The 18,195-nt window shown below is 39.4% G+C and overlaps 2 protein-coding genes across 3 annotated transcripts; one reads left to right on the plus strand and one right to left on the minus strand.

The window, feature by feature from the left end:
• Nucleotides 1-981: 981 nt before the first annotated feature.
• efhb (EF-hand domain family, member B) lies at nucleotides 982-8,061 on the minus strand. Of its 2 annotated transcripts, XM_040118057.1 has the most exons (14): nucleotides 7,957-8,061; nucleotides 7,472-7,602; nucleotides 7,250-7,309; nucleotides 6,643-6,786; nucleotides 5,994-6,171; nucleotides 5,611-5,721; nucleotides 5,370-5,499; nucleotides 5,184-5,270; nucleotides 5,006-5,073; nucleotides 4,702-4,856; nucleotides 3,984-4,191; nucleotides 3,551-3,727; nucleotides 2,795-2,976; nucleotides 982-1,505 (listed from the first exon to the last, which is right to left on the minus strand). In XM_040118057.1, the coding sequence occupies exons 2-14, from the start codon at nucleotides 7,538-7,540 to the stop codon at nucleotides 1,359-1,361; spliced, it is 1,716 nt and encodes a 571-aa protein (XP_039973991.1). In that variant the 5' UTR covers nucleotides 7,541-7,602; nucleotides 7,957-8,061; the 3' UTR covers nucleotides 982-1,358. The 2 variants fall into 2 exon arrangements, with proteins under 2 accessions (XP_039973991.1, XP_039973990.1); XM_040118056.1 differs by lacking the exon at nucleotides 7,957-8,061 and having other exon boundaries at nucleotides 7,472-7,655.
• On the plus strand, nucleotides 8,027-17,818 carry rab5ab (RAB5A, member RAS oncogene family, b). Its single transcript, XM_040118058.1, has 6 exons — nucleotides 8,027-8,299; nucleotides 10,007-10,234; nucleotides 11,611-11,762; nucleotides 13,529-13,651; nucleotides 13,897-13,990; nucleotides 15,857-17,818. The coding sequence occupies exons 2-6, from the start codon at nucleotides 10,069-10,071 to the stop codon at nucleotides 15,970-15,972; spliced, it is 651 nt and encodes a 216-aa protein (XP_039973992.1). The 5' UTR covers nucleotides 8,027-8,299; nucleotides 10,007-10,068; the 3' UTR covers nucleotides 15,973-17,818.
• Nucleotides 17,819-18,195: the final 377 nt, after the last annotated feature.

Raw genomic sequence — 18,195 nt, forward strand, 5'->3', positions numbered from 1 at the left:
TAACAAAGACAAATGCAAGTCAAGAAAAGTCCAGACCGAAACAAATCAGAAAACACTGTGATGTCAAGGCCAAGAGCAGATTCAGACATGAATGTGTAACAGTCATGATAGTAACTGAGTTATTGTACCACAACAATGTTTATTTTAGTCATCTCAGAGTGCTGAAGGTATGAACCTGGTTGGTATCTGCAGAACGTTGGTTCAAATCTAAAGAAGTAAACACCACCCATACACCTGGTAGGTGTATCCTCTGAGGAATTCTCAAAACAGTTAAGTCAAAATGTATTTATTGGTGTAAAATCTGCTCAATGGTGCAATACTGGCTACTTCGAGCACTGCATGTAACACTACATTAAACAAGTTGTTTGTTGCTGTTCCCAATGATGAAGATAGAATTTCGCGGTGCAGCTCAGTTCTCAAGCATTTCATCATATACAACCAAATTGATAGTGTAAGATATAAGTCCATATATTGAAAAATGTGTAACAGATGCAATATATCTCTTTACATAACCGTCTTTTGAATGGATGCTCTGCCAGAAACTGCTATGTGGCTTCCAGCGAATTCATGAAATAAGAAGAAAGGCAGCACTCCAAAAAACCATAAACCTAAAAAAATAGGTCAAAAGGAGGCTCAGATAAAGGCTTATATGACAAAACACATTAGTCTGATGTTAGCCATTAAAAAATGTTTCATTTTTAAAATAAGTTCTATGGAGTATGTGTTGCTTTCCTGTATTTGTTGTTGTGTATTTATGGACTGATTTCGTGCACTAGACAGAGTTCTTAGTATTTAGTTAGTTCAACTGTCAGCTCAAATAGACCCCCACTAGCAAAAAAGATTACAACCTAACATTGCGTTAAGTGCAACACTTCATACAAAGCAAAGCCAAATATTGAACTTGTTCATTTCAGCTCTCCAGCAGCTGACACCTACGTTCATTAAAAAAAAAAAAAAAAAAAAGTGTTATATATGGCTCCAGATGCATCAAAATAAGTTTCCCAATAGTAAAGAAAAAGAAAATGCAGAAAGATTATGATATGCATTAGGAACGCCTTTTTTTTTGCTCTTTAAAAACTAACTGACAGGTTACTGAGAGTGGTACAGATTTTTGGTTATGGTTGTCATGTGAAAATGTTTTAACACCACAACAACCATGCACTTCAGATGAATGTTTCTGTCAGATATTTTGGGCTGCCAAAGTCCAAATTCTTCTTCGTTATGTCTAAAAAATGCACCCTCATCATACTAAAACATTTCGGAGCTCACTGTACTCACTGGACAGCGGAGATACATATTTCGACAGAAATATTGATGGTGATGGGGAAACACTGCACTAGTAAAAAGCATCTTCAGTATTACACTGCTTTTATTTCCTTGAGTACGTTACGGAAAACCTCGACACAAACCTCCCCTTCCGGTTGCTTCATGGATGCCAGCTTCCAGGCCTCCTCAAAGGTCTCCTCAGAAATTTTCACACCCACATTCCTGAAGATCTCTGCAATCTGTGAAGAAGAGGATGAAAGGGGTAAGTAACAAAAATCCTATTTCACTAAAACATGTTCATGTTATAACTGAGATTTATGTCTATAGCCACACTGCAGCAGCAGGAGACTTATAATGACCAATCTGGAAAAAGAACTGAATGAATATGAAACAGGCTGGTGATTGAAATTTTTTCCTAGACAGAAAAAAAAAAAAAATTAAACTCCTCCCAGGTTAAAGGTTGATTCAAACAACAGATAATACAACTGAAGAAAAGTGTTAGGCAGAGAGGGATCACAGAGAAAGGGAGTACGGATTCTACAGGGCACATCCAATTTAATGATTTAACCAAGTCTCAAAACCATATTTGACACAAGCAGCCAAAATTATTTAAAAATAAAAAATAAAAAATAAAAAAAGCTCCCAGCATGAGTTGAGATTTCAATTAAGTTTTGAGACTGAAGTACCCAACAGTGCATTTAGCTAATATTCAATAAAATGAAAATGTAAGTGGAAAAATTATAACTTTCTAATGTAAGAGAGTGATTTTGACAGTCACAACTGTTTTATAATGGAGGCTGAATACATGTATTTTAAGTCACTTTAGATAAAAGTGCCTGTCATATGAATTTGATGTATGCAGTGGAATAGAACATAATGTGATTGTTTTTAATCAAATGTGTGAAGCCAAGATATGACATGAAAGACAAAAGACATAGCTGCAAATTTTCATGAATTGTTTTGTCCAAATTATTGTTTAGTTAAAAAACAGACTGAAAAGCTAATACATAGGCTTTTCTCAGGCAGATATTTTGATTTGTCCAACATAGGAGTATTTAATAACATTAAAGATGGCTGAATTGATTTTGTAGGACAGGTCCAGGGCCCTGATATTGTGCATGCTGCCTCACTGGCATGACTTACTGAGACACCTAAGTAGAACAGAGCCATCATTAATGTTGTTAACGCTGTGCTTTCCTTCTATGACAGGAACAAAATTGTCGCCCATGAAAAAAAAAAGCATATTACACTAACATCTGTCTCATTCATCAGCTAATCATTTTTCAAAAAAAAAAAAAAAAAAAGAAAAAAGGTCCACTTGGTCACAAATAATGATTAAATTTTAATTTTATACCAATCAGAAACAGCCAATGACATAAAAGAATATCAGATAAAATAGCTATCAAAGGTAACCAATCAAATTTCAAAAGATAGATGCTGTCACTGCGACCTCTCTGTATTTACTCACATTAATACTTATTTTGTTAATTAGATACACAATTCAACTGATTTAGTGCATAGTGCGTACCTCTTTCTTGGTGCGAGGACAGAACAAGTGTTGCTCGTGAACACCCCAGAGGGCATGAACTGATGGATGCAGAAGATCTGCGGCCGTGGATGTATCACCGTAGTTAGTGGTGTCACTGACTCTCTTGATAACTGGAGCTGGAAGGTCGGAGCGCACAGACGGGATCCCGAATGTGCGACTGTCTATGTGAAAGAGACCAGATGATGAGTAAGGATTTTTAGGAGATGGGAATGACTGAAATGTAAAGAAGTTAAATTAGCACTTATAAAACTGGGGCATATCAGTCAAAAAACAGATGATGACCTCAAACTGCAGAACTAATTTAAGTATGTTTTAGTTTACACAATTATGACTCATGTAGAACAGTTTAATATGAGACACTAATACTAACTAACTACAAGAATGAACGGTTGTAATGAGTTCACTTATTTTATTTATCATCTCACAATGGTAATTTTAATTGTGTCATGATAGGGTCCCTTCAATATTTGCATATTGCTGTTCCTGTTTTTTTTCACCCCTGACATACACCCTTTACTGTACTGTGCACATTCTGACTACAGTCATAGTATGTTGTCGCCCCCAAATCCCACTTGTTGGGTTCAAATGATAAGAAAAATGTCAAATGGTCATTTTACAGTCATTATGTGTATTATTTTCATGTCTACAGTAGACACATGTGGCACTGTGTGTGGATGTGTGTGATTCTGTAAGTGTACAACTACTTAACACAGCACATTTCTACTGCTGTCTTACTCGATGTGAGCAGATCATCACTCATAGCCCCAATGAGGGAGGAGGAGGTGGTGAAGTGGTCTGGGACTGCCCTGGGTCGCCTCAGGGTCCTGAGAGTCTTCTGTGAGCTGCCTGGCTCTACAGGCTCCAGGTCCTCAGGTTTAATCAAGGTCTGAGAGACAGGGAGCTGCTCTGATTCTGACAAAGTCAAGAATGGGTTTAATGAAAGGACAAAGTTAAACATTAGTTGGTAAAACATAGTCAGAGGTCACACGATTGGTCAGAAGACACAGCCAGTTCTAATTCAGTACCTGAGACTTGAGCAGGTGAAATTAAAGCGTACAAATGTAAACGTGAAGCAAAGTGGACCTAAAAAGCATTAAGGTTAAAATAATCAGATCATCTTGGAGCACTATAGTAAATATATTGATACAGTACAATGCATTTAACTGACCATTTGTTATGATGCCTTGCTCCTCAGCGTTTATGAGCATCTTGTCCTTCCAGTTAAGGAAGTTAGCAAACTCCAGGAAGTTTATTAGTCCGTCTTTGTCCGTGTCACAGTAATCCATCAGGTCATCCAGGACAGGTTCGCTAACATCCAGCCGGAACTGACGGCACACTGCCTGCAGGTCCTCTTTGTCAATCATTCCCTTGCCTTTCTAGTTATTTACATGAAGAGATATACACGAAAAGGCTCAGCAACTACAATATGTTCTTAAAAGTGTGAGACTACAATAGGAGAATTATAGTAGCATTGTTACTTTATGACTTGTCTGCGACACCAGGGTCAAATCACTGGCTTTATCTCAAACCGGGAATTCTCACAGCAGATATCCTGACTTGTCAAACACAGGTTTAATCAATAACATCAACAATGTCTTCCAGGGATAAATAGGAAATCAGGGTTAATAATGTTACGTGTCACACTTGTGCTTTTACTGCTATGACAAGTAAAAATGTTCACTGTGAGAAAGGGCTATGCTCTTCTTTCTTAAACTATTCTTTAATATAAAAAATATGTGTTTGGGAACTTAGCATACTAAACAAAGTGTCACTGTATTTTTTCAGATTATGTTAAATGTGATGAGTTAAATAGTCAGCTGATCGAAAATACAGGTCTGCAGCATTGTGTGGAAGTGTCACTATGCCTGTGGGGATTCCAGTTGTACCTTGTCATAATGTCTGAACGCCCGCAGCAGGGAGGGGAAGTTATGGAAATTGATCTTCTTGAGTTGGTGTTGCACTGCATTGACCAGGCTGCGCTGTCGGTCTCGACCTCTCACATTCTGCCCTGGCTCTGTGGAGTGGATTATATCTCCAACACCTGTGCAAGAAGAGGGCAAGATGTTGTTTGCCGTCTTGAACAAAAAAAACAAAAACAAAAAAAACTCCAGCATGTGCATTTTCTTTTACATTATATCTTACATATTCCAATATATAACCCAGGAAAAAAATGTTTTACATAAACTCTACCAAATTCATCCACCGGCAAGAGCATTCCAAAGGTGTGATCTGGTGGAACATTCAACAAATTTCTTCTCCTGTAAATATTGGGTTTAATGAGAGAATGAAGTTAAACATTAGTTAGTAAAGTATAATCAGAAGTCACAGGGTTGGTCAAAAGAAGCTTATCAAATCATGATAAACTTACATCTTGTTCACTTTGGCAGATTGTGGCTCCATCTTTTCCCTGTTCCCAGATCTCTTCCAAACAGTCTTTGGATTGTAAAACCTATGGCTTAATAATATGAGTGACAGGTAAGGTACAATTTCATTTTTTATAATTAGATACACAGCGTTGTGAAACTTAACAACAAAACACTACTTCAGCACTTACTTCTGTGCCTCCCCAAGCCAGTGGAGAGTTTTTCCAAGATTACGGCCATCATTAAAATGAGGTGTGACTATCCCAAACCTGCTGTCTTTACTGTAGTGATTCCAATCGTACTTCCTATCAATGCGCTCCCCTGGAGTAGAGCAAGAGGATTTTATTGTGGTGAAAAGCGGGCATCACATTTCAAAACGATCGATAATATTCAACAAATAGAAAGTTAGTAGGAAAAGCAAAAGCCTCTTACCAACAAAATAGGCATTGTGGCTACGAATATAAGCCTCGTGTCCTTCCTCAGCTTCCCTCTCCACCTCCTCAGCTGTTTTTGAAGGGTTAATAATCTCCCGCATGTCCAACCCTGGACAACAAGGAATGTGAGACAATAAAAAGAGAGAAGGCTCCTCCTTTCAGTAAAATAATACCTACTGTTATGTTAAATAGTTATCACATAAAATTTAAAAACAAATCTGGACATTTTAGGGGACTAATTGCTGAGTTGATCCATTTTTGATTAGACTAGATAAATATTTGCTTGTTCAAGTTACAGCATTTGTGCCTTACCAGACTTAAACCCATTTTCCTCTTTTTTTATATTGTATCAGCAATTACCTTGTTTGATGTTACACATACCTTTAACTGTTTTAATACCAAACGTAGTTTTGTCATTATACCACGCAGGAAGTCCTAAGTGCTGATCACGTGATCTGCCCAGGGGTGCTTTTTGACTGGAGGTGTACCCTGCTTCACTGAGCTCTTGTAACTTATTTTGGAACAAGGTCTTTTGAGAAGGATTCAGCAAGCTTCTGCCCTGTTGGAATCACATAAAAATGAAGAAATTATATCCATATTCTGGTTGTGTGGCATCAAAAATGTGACGCTTAAAAAGTCAGCTTTAGTCATAAATGAATCACACAAATACTGATGACCATACAGTAAAACTGCCACCGATATTCTTCTCTTAAATTGATCCCTTGGCTATACCATTAATGATACATTATGACTGAGGCATTAAGTAATTAATCAGAAGCATCATTAAATGCCAACAGGTAAATGGGTTATGGTCTTAAACTTATGTAAGACATAAGTTTTGAGAGGTATAAATCTCATCACCGAGCAGAGTAATAAATCATTCACAGGCAATGATCTAAAAATATATCATCTCACTAAATCTGGGGCAGTAAAAACTCTCCTTGTTGTCCCTTTCAACCCTAAGGAGGCGTGCATGTGTGTGTGTGTGTGTGTGTGTGTGTGTGTGTGTATGTGTGTGTTAGTTACTTACAGTGAGGGATGATTTGTTGCTGATGCCATGAACAAGACTGCTGGCAACATCTGGATCGTTTGCCTTGCCTCGGTGCACTCTGATAGCTCCTGGTTCTGGTTGGATGCTGTTGCGGAATTTCCTCACCACCGGTGGGGTGGAGGGCTGAAGAGTAAAAAAATGTTGGCCCGGCTTATCAGAGAGAGTGAACATGCACCTTCAAATTTTACAAATCTGTCTGTCACTTCAAATGATATTCGCACCCTCAGTTATGCCAAAGCACCCAGAGATAAAACCCAGAGGGTGGATTGTAACATACATTAGTACATTTACTCACGTATGGTACTTAAATACAGTTCTGATGTATATGTACGTGACTATCTCCATTTTATGTTACCTTTGCCTGCTGCAACGTCAGTGATGCTTACACATTAATGCATCAATAATTACAGCCCAATAATATAATAAGTATAATTCTGAAATGGGCCATTCTGTATAGAGAGTATTTTTAATTTTGGTACTTTTACTTGAATGCAGGACTTTTACTTGTAACAGAGAATTTCTACACAATGGTGGTATTGCTACTTTTCCTTATCCGAGTAGCTACTCGCTCCACCACTGGACCTACCCTTGCCACTTCTTGTAAGCAGGTCTTAGCCCCCTCTCCTACAGGTATTAGTTTTCCGGCCTGGTGGTAAAAAAGAAAAAACGAAAAATTATATACGGTATCAAGTGTAGAGTATCCGCCAGACAAAGGTTTATGTAGAAAAAAAAAACGCCCCAGACTCCATAGAGTAGGAGCAAACTAACAGAACGTTAGCTAGCTAGCGATATCTTAAAGTTGACTTACCGTCGGTAGGTTTGGACATCTGTCTGTATATTTCAATTGGTAAGAGGGATTTCCGTGAGTCAAATTCATCTTGAATTCACGTTTAGCAGCAACAGAGGCAACCACCTTTACCTAGTCTTTAACCCTTCCCCCTGGGGAAAAAAATTTCAAACAACTTTCTAGCTAGCTTTTCGCAGTTCCTCTGGTCACTCAGAAGACGCTGCGTTGTGCACCTGTTTAAGTTCCGTTTCCAGGCAACAGCAGTCCTCGGTTCAATTCACAATACTAGGACAGGGTGTTTGACAGTCATTTTCAGTTGAATTTAAAATTATCTAAATTAATGGGCTTGTCCGTAAGCTATTTAAAATGCATAGTCAATCACAAATATGACTAATAATCGTTGTGGCAATTCTTTTTATTTAGGTACAGACAGGTTTGTTTTTTTTTTGTTTGTTTGTTTGTTTGTTTTTTTAAACCAAGGCGTATCAGTTTTAACAAATCCCCACCTTTCGGTCTTTATCCTCCTGAGAGTCTGCTTAGTTTCTATAGCTGCGTTTTGCATTGGAAAAGGCGCAGTCCAGTAAATTGGCAATGAACGCTAACATATGATTGGTCTGCCGCACTGATACGTAGGCGGATTGTCAATTCTAGTCATACGATCTGTCATCATCCTTCGTACAATGCGAAAGGGGAAGTTGAAAGAAGTGGGAGAGGGACATCGCGGAGCCTTTTGAAATCTAGCGTTAGAGTTGCTGGCTGGTTACTGGACACACTGTGAAAGACACTGGAGTGCCACAAATATTGTCCTGGAGACAACATTCACATTAACTAGCTTCCTCATTTTGGCAGGTGAGTAGCTAATATTAGCGTTAGCTAGCTGGCTAAGGGCTATCTGAAAGGGCTCCTCCCGATGCGGCCACAGCTAAACAACGTTAGCCAGCCCAGTGTCTATTATCTGGCTAGCTAACGTTAGTTAGCCGATACTGGAAGGGCCAAGCTAGTTAGCATAGTGAGTTAACGTAGTTCGACTGGTGAATCCGAATGAGTCATCATGATTGGATCATTAGCATATTACTGTTTAATATAACAAAGATCTGCGACCCTGTTTAGTCCACTGATTGATTAGGTGGGTCACTGATTTAACGTCATGCAGCTAACGTTAGCTAGCTGTCACTAGCTGTACACACCCAAACCTGCATCATCTGTGTTTTGGCATTCTCAAACGTTATATAAATGTCAGTTCAAAGTAGTATTAACAAGCTCGGTGTGTAAAATGCTACCTAGATTAAAACTAACATTACACAGTTTAGATCATGCTTTATTACTGGCAGAGATTGGTTTTGGGCTAGCTGTTGCTAACGCTAATAGTCGTTACTCTGCTAATTCGAGCCAGTCAGCAACAACATAACAGGTTATTTGTGGTTAACTGCGTGTCGTAACGCGATTTCGACGAAGTTGAAAGCAATTATTTTTGGATTTATACTCTGTGTTTACTTGGTTAGTGATAATGAGAAATGCCCCAGTTATAGAGATAATCTGTTGTTTACTGGTCATTATGGTGGATGTTGTTATTCACCTTCAATCTACAGACCCCTGCATAGAAATCTGTCTCAAACTTAACCTTGAAACATTTTCCCACATATGTGCCCAGACCCGTATCATAGTGATTCCCTTTGTAACCGTCTGCCTGTACTTTACTGTAACTTAAATCTAAAAGCAGGAGCTGCCAGAGGGTTGCTGTTCCAGATTTTCCCAGCCACACCATTCGGTCAACTTTCTCTCATTTCTAGAAGCTGATCTTAAAATGGCACAGGTGAAAACCTTTGGCAACTTTGGAAGCAGAAGTTCTATGCTCTTCAGTTGCCAAAATGCGTTTATTGTTAGGTGGAAAATTGACTTTCTGCCAAACTCTAGTACGTTTTGGCCATACTTGTTTTACTTATTTGCTCAGCTAGTTATATGGCAAACAAACAGCTATTGTTTGGAGAGGAAAGAAAGTGTGGCTGGTAATTGAAACATTTGTTGACTCTATGTCTATAGTGAACTGCAGTAGATTTCCCTCCATGTCATTGTATTATCTGTGTAAATTTGGCCTCTGGGACTTGTTTTAAAAGAAATGTTTTAAGAACAACAACATAACACTATAAAATTGAAATTCCTGAATATTTCCCCTGAATATTTGCTTGTACAGTTTTTTTTTTTTTCTCTTCTGTGCTATGGCCATGCTGTTTCAGGCTCCTTTACCTACAGAGAAAATACTTATCTTATTTAGCCTTAAGTCACAAGATATCTGTGTTCCAGTTGCTGTATGATACCAAAAGCTACAGCTAAATTATTTAAGAAATCATCATCATTGTCCAAGTGTGCAGCTCAAATTTTCTTTTTTGTAATTGTGATTCATGGTTTGAGACAATAAAATGTCCAAAATATGTTTAATTTTCTAATAAAAAGCAAATCTGTAAAATTCTATTTTAACCAAATCTCCAGATATTTTTGAATCATTAAGATTCTTTTTATGTGAAAGTGACACGGCTTTCTGTTCTCTCTCCCATACAGGTATTTTCTGAAGTTTTTCACAGTACATCAGTGTCTTAAAGGAAGAGAGTGGACGGTGTGACATGGCAAGTAGAGGTGGAGCTACACGACCCAATGGGCCAAACGCAGGCAACAAGATTTGTCAGTTCAAACTTGTGCTTTTAGGAGAGTCAGCGGTGGGGAAGTCAAGTCTCGTACTCCGTTTCGTCAAGGGACAGTTTCACGAATTCCAAGAGAGCACAATCGGAGGTATGTGTCTTCATAAGACCATTTTGTGAATTCTTTTTTATGAACACTGCTGCAAAACTGTACGCAAGGATCAATAGTATGGACATACTTTTCATTTACATTCTCATCATGGCAAGACTTGCAATCAATCACACAAGTGGAATGAGCATTGAATATCTGGATCATAATCATAAGGTTATAAACTAATAGCTGTCAGAGGAGTCATATTTTCTTGAACCGTAAATTGATTAAAAATGTGACAATTAAATCAGCATTAGTGATGTCACAGTATAGGGACTATTACGCAGATTGGAGGAAATTGGTAGACATGGTGTTTATCCCCACAAAATGAGCATGGTGGGAAGCGGTACTGGCTTCAGTAGAGAAGACGTTTACAACTGAAGATGTAGAATTTTGAGTGTGAAAATGGCTGATAGGAACAGAGAACTGCTGGAAAAAATTAAGTGAATTCACAGACATCTGCCCCTAGTTCCTGGTATGTCCTGTGGCTCATGCAAGGTTGAAGCAGTTGGTTACCATATACATAATCTTACTCTTATTAGCCAGTGGCAAACATACTTCTGACGGGAAATAGCATGATTAAATAAAATTCCATCCACTCCATTCCATTGTTTATTCCCAGAGTCACCTAAGGCCAAATGAAAACACCTGTGCATTTGTAAAATCTCAGACAGCACTAATCACAGAAAGTAGATACACCCACGCTCAATGATTAGGCACAAACAAGGTGCAGTTAAAGTTATAACTCAGGTTATCTCTATAATATGAATCAGTATGTGTTAATATGCACAATTAGGTGACATGCATACAAACACACTGAAGAACCGTTTTTTCAAAAAATAGAGAAAAAAGAGAGTCCAGTTATGGATGAATCCATCCAGTTAGGGATGAATCCCTAACTGGAAAGATGCAGTCAGTGGGCAGTGATGGCCTAAAGTATTGTGACCTGAAGGTTGCCGGTTTGATTCCCCAGACCAGCGGGATATGTCTGGTAAGGAAAAGTGAAGTCCTACTGGGCAGTGAGTGAATGTGAATAGGGTGTTTCTTAAATAAAAGGAGAGAAAGAGAGAGAGAGCATTGTTGTCAGTGAAACGTCCCTGATTTAAAAAAAAAAAAAAAAAAAAAAAAACGTGACTTCCACCCTGCTCAATGTTTCAGCACCCATCAAGATTTTGTATGTTCTTTATACGACGTGTTTGATATTATTAGGACCCCATTTACTAAATGTGGAAATGTGGACTCAGTCAAGCAGATAATCCCCCCTGTTTGTCTCCAGCATTGGTCTTAAATTATTACCTCACAGAAAACATATTTTTTTGTAGCTCATTTGCTACAGGCCCATTTGTCATTGGCTCCTCTGCTTTGTGCCCTTGCAGCTGCCTTCCTGACTCAGACAGTATGTTTGGACGACACAACAGTCAAGTTTGAAATCTGGGACACAGCTGGTCAGGAGCGCTACCACAGTCTGGCTCCCATGTACTACAGAGGTGCCCAGGCAGCCATCGTGGTCTATGATATAACAAATGAGGTGAGTCAGGTGCCAGGTTTTTGTCATGTGGTTTTTGTTAGCAGCGCTGCTTTCACTGACTATAGCGGAAACAGCAATGTTGTGAATGATGAGAAGAAAGTGGGTGTTTCCATCTCAAACGTTCTTACTCAAGCCTAAAGCAGAATCTTATTTTGGTATCTTGACAAATTAAGAGGTGAGTCATCACTCAACTACACAGCCTTTTGTAGATAATGTACAGTATAAAGACCTCATACATACATGGGTCGCTTGACTCCAAAAGGGTTACACATCACATATACAACCCTGCATATACACAAATACACAAAGTATATGCAGTGTGTGCTGATAGATCTACTTTTCTCTCTCTTTTGGTTTTAGAAAGGTTGCTTACATCTGTAAATAGTCTTAAAAACAAAAAAAGCAGCTGCCATGAAGACAGCAGCTGATTTAGTTATATCTTATTTCTAGATTGTAACTGAAAGATAGACTGGGTGTCTAGCTTGTTTGTGCATACATAACTTTGAAGTTACATTTTTGTTTTTATTTTTTTTAATATGATTTGCAAAGTGGCCAAGGGGGTGATTAGGGAGGTGTGGGTTGATGAATTGGGTGTTAACCCTAAACCGCGCCCGACATGCATAAATGAATTTTCAAATAAAAGAGACCCGATCCGTGGGGGACCCAAGCAAAGCCAGACAAAACCCAAACTGACGCAAAGATAATTAGGCCCGATCCAAAATGTGGTTGACCCGAACAGACTCCAACAGAGAAACACCGACCACTGGCAGCGGCATGATGTGCTATCAGTTAATTAAATCAAATAACAAGCAGCTGCGGTAGGAAAGAGCAGCAATGTAATAATAATAGCGCCCTAAGAATGAATGTAAAGTCATAGAAACTCCTGCACCGAAATAAAACATTTTGCAGCCACCTGTGTGACAGATGGACAAAAGACGTGATGTTCTAATTTATTTAACATCTCTCATTCAAATTGCAACAAACTGTAATTCAATAGCGTAAATGTAGTGGGCTGCTGATTTTCCTAAAATAAGCCCCGCTTCAGTTCACCCTTCAGAATAAAGCTCCAGTGAGCTGTGAAGCTCGCAGTCGTCAACAGTCCCTCTCACCCCAAAACACACCCGATACAACGTAGCTCGGGCTCATTCGGATCCACTCAGGTATTGGACATCCTGACACACAGACCCGAGACCCGACCCAGTTGGACTAAGTAGACTGTAGACCCGGTCCGACTAAGGTACTGGGTTTGGTATACATTTCTCAGAACCGAGTGGACCTGTGAAGATCTCTAGTACAAAGTACCCTCTGACACTTCCAGTCAACTTGCGAAAAGAACACTAGAGAGCAGTAGGTTGTTTTTGTTTTTTGTTTTTTTTATAAGTCAAGGTCCTGAACAAAGGAAATCCTTTCTCAATCAGAACACAAAGAACAGGCATGTAGCTCACATTTTTGAAATTTTTTCGCGTGTGCACTGCATAGCTTCTGTATGGCACTATAGCACAACCCACAGCCGCGCCTCCCATACTGCACCAAGTGCTGCTTTTACTGTACCTGGGTCCATTTTCATTTGTTTCATATTCCATCAAAAGCATTATTTTAAGGAGACTTTACTCTGTTCTTTGATCAAAAGATAAGCGAAGGCCTACCCACTGATCATGGAAAGGCTCCTCTTATCTTCATCTTTCCATCCAATGGGACTTATTGTTATTTTCACTAACTGAGTCACCCCCCCCCCCCCCCCGACCCCTCCATGTTTTGTTTGTCAGGAGTCATTTGTACGGGCGAAGAACTGGGTTAAAGAGCTTCAGAGACAAGCCAGTCCAAATATTGTAATAGCCCTGGCTGGGAACAAGGCGGATCTCGCAAACAAGAGAGCACTGGACTTCCAGGTTTGTTTTTCTTCAAATTCTTTTTTTAATGAACCGAGAAAAATCATTAGAAATAAACTGGAAATTTCGGTTTTAAAAAAAACATAACATAAAATATTCACACACTGATTCTTAATTATGACACGTCTTTACAGGACACATGGGAAATTTGTTTCCTCCACATTTGGTTTTCCGTCCATGCGAACTGTGAAGCACTTAAATTCATTTTAACTAATGGTTTCCTGATGTTTGTTTCACTTTCATAGGATGCACAGTCATACGCAGATGATAACAGCTTGCTCTTCATGGAAACGTCAGCAAAGACCTCTATGAACGTGAATGAGATTTTCATGGCCATTGGTAAGTGACTCTACCATAATGCTTCTGAAGAGTTTAAAAAAAATTGATGTGGTGAGTATTACTTCAGAATTATTACAGAACTGGTCACTAGCCCTGGTGACCGGGGCCCTGACACACTCAGCTGTGGACAGTCCGGGTTATGTTCAATGGCACAAGTGCCCTTGAGCAACAGTGAAAAAGAGGGTGGTCGTACAGGGCATCTCTCATGTGAAAATCTGTCATTGGATGAATGTTACTTGTGAACATAACAGACATACAGAATTTTATGCAGGTTGTAAAAAGGTGCTTCATTTAGTTTTTGTTAAATAAATAACAGATGTGACTACGATATGATAACTGTAAACAAGACTACAGTTCCCATGAATCCCTTTGTTTCCTGTCTCAAAGTTGATGTTAATACTCGTCTCCCATCATGACAATGTGTGCATAGTATGATAAAGTTATGATATGTTGGATGTGACGTTCTATTATCTTTTCACTCCTTCTTAATACCTGCCATTGTGAGAGACTCTTGCTGTTTCCCTTTTCAAGGAACGCTTCCTCTTAAGTCTGCATTTCAATGCCAGTCACAAATAAATAGGTCAACAAAGCGTACTCATTACAAAGGCTCCTCCAAATCCACCCGAGAAATACAGCCTGCTTTTGCTTGAATTTGGAGGACACAATTGGCTCACCCCTCTGTATCCCATAATACATTGCAAGGCAGTCAGTTTTTAGTGGTGCATAATCACTGGTTACTATCACTTTCTTGGCTGCTTAAGAGCAAGCTCTTGATGACGGTTTTGGAAATAAAGGTGCGTTTTGGACATAAAGTTTTGGTCTCATTTGGCCTCATGTGCCGGGGGTGGGTCTTCAGATCCTCTGAAGGACACTGTCCCGTTTGAGAAGTGCAGCCACTGAACTGGGACGCAGCGTTGAGAGCCTTAGCTACATCTGCATTACACGAGGGCACGCTAAATGTTTTTCGCCATTGAAGGAGTCAAGCCGATTTCTTACAAAATAAGGCCTGTTAGCTCACAAGGTAAAAGGTAGTTTGAGGTATAAGCAGTGTGGCCAATACACAGTTTGTCCACCAGAGAGTGCTGGCAAATGTATTTTTAAACTGTAAAATGTCTTTTCACTACATATCATGGTCACAATTCTTTAGATGTGACACACCTGTAGTCCACCCACACAGGTGCTTTCCACTTATGTTGCCCGATTAGCCCTGTTCTCAAGACTGCGTGGCCGTGTACAGGCTGTGCTTGATTGACAGCTCTCTAACTGTCCTGTAGAGCTGCAACTAGTTAATCAGTTAGTGGATCAACAAAGAATTAATTGGCCACGATATTGATTATCGATTTGTTTTTTCAAGTAAAATTTGCCAAACATCTTTCTCAGGTGTGAGGATTTGATGCTTTTTTTTTTTCTTTTTTTTTTATCAGTAAACTGATTATTTTGGACTGTTGGTTCAATAAAACAAGCAAATGAAGTGGATCACCTTAGGCTGTGAGGAATTATAACTGGCATTTTTCACAATTTCAGACATTATATAGACAAAATGATTAATTGATTATTTGAGAAAATAATCGTCAGATTAATCAATAATGAAAATAATCGTTCCGTGCAGCCCTACTCTCCTGCTAGTTTTGTTGTACCTGTTGGGGTGGGACAATTTACTCTGGTACCCTTTTTGTTAGTTCATAGAGGAGGACAAAAGTACTAGATATTCCTCCGGAAGAAGGAAGTAATTTCTGCGGTTATGAATACTATAGACTCTTGCCCTTTAAAATAAATTTTGGCGTCATCAGAGGTAGGGTCATCTACGTGGCTCGTCTGATCATTTCTGCTCACGTCGTCACCGGCCTCGTTGCTATGTCATTGCAGCAAAGAAGCTACCCAAGAACGAGCCTCAAGCCGCCGGGGCCAGTAGCGGGCGGAACCGGGGAGTGGACCTGACAGAGACGGCTCAGCCCACCAGCCGTCCCTGCTGCAGTAACTAACCCAGCTCTTCCTGCTCATCCTCCCCGCGCACATCCCTCACTCTGCTCACCTCCCCTTCTCAACTGAACAACATCTGGACATCGGGCTCCTTGGCTCTCTGACATCAGACCTGACCCTCCACCTCACTCCCCTGGATTAGCTAAAAGACTCTGTATAGCTGCATTTCTAATACCTTTTTTTTTGTTGATGTTCTTTTTTTTTTTTTTTCTTTTTTCTTTTTTTTAACCTTTTTTAAGAAGTGTATATCAGTATAATGGATGCATGTATCACTACAACGCCTAAAAACACATTTTTGGTTCTTATTAAGTTGGAAGACTAACCCCATTTAAGAAAGCTGAGCGAGTGAGAAACCTGTGAATGTGTGATTGTGTTGTGTGTGAGTTTCCAAGAGTGATTTGCTGATGAGAAGGTGTAGCCTCATTTGTCACTTCACAGGGTCGACTGGATGCAAATTATGTTGCCTGTAATATTCTTTCTGTGCGGGTTATGTTTTGCTCACAATCAGGAGAAAAACCAAATTGTTCCCATCTCGAGACGCTCGGCTTCTCAGACTGTTTGTTGTGAGGCATTGATGTGTCGAGACAGTGCCAGGAAAGGACTGTCAGGCAAACTGAGAACCCCCTCCCTCCTCACATCAGTTACTCAAGAGGAAATCTTTGTCCAAGGCTCCTAATGGAAAAAAAAAAAAGGCGTATTTTGAGAATATAAAATAAAAAAAACGCATTGAAACACGTCAGGCTTCCCATTATGCGCAACCAATCTCATTTGTTTTTTATAAAAACCAAAAAATGTGAATCTTCATCTGTAGAGCGATTATGGGCTTGTCACGTTGCCGTACATCATATTGAACGACAGAGTCTTCATGGGTGTGGAAAACATGGAGTTTTGGAAAGTGCAGGAACATCAGGAACCAACACCTTCAGGCCAACATGAAACCGGTATGACAAAAGGTTTAAATCCAGCTTTGCTGTTTAACGAATGCTTTCGTGTTGCGGCATCGTCACCCAAGTCCCACGTCAGTTCTGACACCGATCTGGCTTCACGTTAAAAAGAAAATCAACAGGAAACCTGAAGACTGTTGAACATCCTGTTTATTGAGTCATCTTGCAAAGACTTAGACATGAGTAGTACTATGTTAAACTCTTGTTTTTCTTAATCCCCTCTGTTTCTGTTCAGGCCAGTAGCCAACCTTCATCGGTTTGGGTGATCTGAGGGGGGGCGTGGGGGTTATTAGAATAGAGTTCAGACAGCACACAAACAGAAAATTGGACTACTACCCATTGTCGCAAATCTGTGGAAAAATATACTCTAATGTTGTTATAGGGTGCAATGTTGCGATGTTGTCTTCTCCCTTCTTTAGTACAGCTTGCAGGGCTCATGAGCTCACCAGGAAATGTATCTAGAGATTCCGAACAATTGTACAGTTCAATATAGGTCTTTTTTTTTTTTTTTTTTTTTTTTTCTTCTTCCCATTCTAGACCTTGTCACAAACTGGTCAAATGTTATGCAGTGGTGGTCTTTTTAGGTATATGTAGTGTTATTAACGAAATCCCCATGTGGTGTCTTGTTACTTTTCTCAGAAATGGTCATGTTTGAAAGGAACTTTTATTGCATTGCACAGTGTTGATCATGTTTTAATTAATGACTGCCCTTCAATTTTATATGACAGACTGTATTGGACCTGCTAACCTACGGCTATAAACAGGTAGCATACTTAACCTAACTGGTGGTCTCTCTTACAGCTCAATGAATTTTAATGATGTAAAACAGCATTACTAGTGATGGGCTGATCAGTTTTGAGTGTCTGAATACAACTTAATAAATTCAATAAAGAGGTCTCTTGTACGCCTTTTTGCTCGGAATATGTCAGTGGTATCACTTGTAAGTGAAGTTTCGAATTAATTTCAAACAAGATTCTGCATTTAACGAAACGGGATTTCAGGGTACACACTCAATCTTTTGACAGCCTCCGAATCCTTTGCTCTAATGATCACACCCGAGGTGGTTTTTCTCTGTGGAACAGTTGTTTCAGAGTCAGTCGCCCCCGGATATCAGCTGCAAGGTGGAGTTCTCATCATTTATCATCCAACAAGACTTCAGTGTCTCCAGCCATGCTAGCTTCTCTAAGAGCCTTTGCTGGGATCACCAACGTAAGTGGGCCTCATCTTCTGAATTCCTGATTTTTCAAATGCAATAATTTCGTGCATTTTTTTTCTTTCCTT

This window comes from Xiphias gladius, chromosome 22 (assembly GCF_016859285.1).
Source record: "Xiphias gladius isolate SHS-SW01 ecotype Sanya breed wild chromosome 22, ASM1685928v1, whole genome shotgun sequence".
Classification (NCBI taxonomy): Eukaryota; Metazoa; Chordata; class Actinopteri; order Istiophoriformes; family Xiphiidae; genus Xiphias; species Xiphias gladius.

Bases quoted from the DNA above. Each gene is read 5' to 3' on its own strand.
- efhb (XM_040118057.1), bottom strand. From the start codon at position 7,540: ATGAATTTGACTCACGGAAATCCCTCTTACCAATTGAAATATACAGAC. The intron at 4,192-4,701 runs GTACAACTGGAA...GTAAATAACTAG, and splicing joins CGTTCAGACATTATGACAAG to AAAGGCAAGGGAATGATTGA. The intron at 2,977-3,550 runs GTAAGACAGCAG...TCTTTCACATAG, and splicing joins TGATGATCTGCTCACATCGA to ACAGTCGCACATTCGGGATC.
- rab5ab (XM_040118058.1), top strand. From the start codon at position 10,069: ATGGCAAGTAGAGGTGGAGCTACACGACCCAATGGGCCAAACGCAGGC. The intron at 11,763-13,528 runs GTGAGTCAGGTG...TTTGTTTGTCAG, and splicing joins TCTATGATATAACAAATGAG to GAGTCATTTGTACGGGCGAA. The intron at 13,652-13,896 runs GTTTGTTTTTCT...TCACTTTCATAG, and splicing joins AGAGAGCACTGGACTTCCAG to GATGCACAGTCATACGCAGA.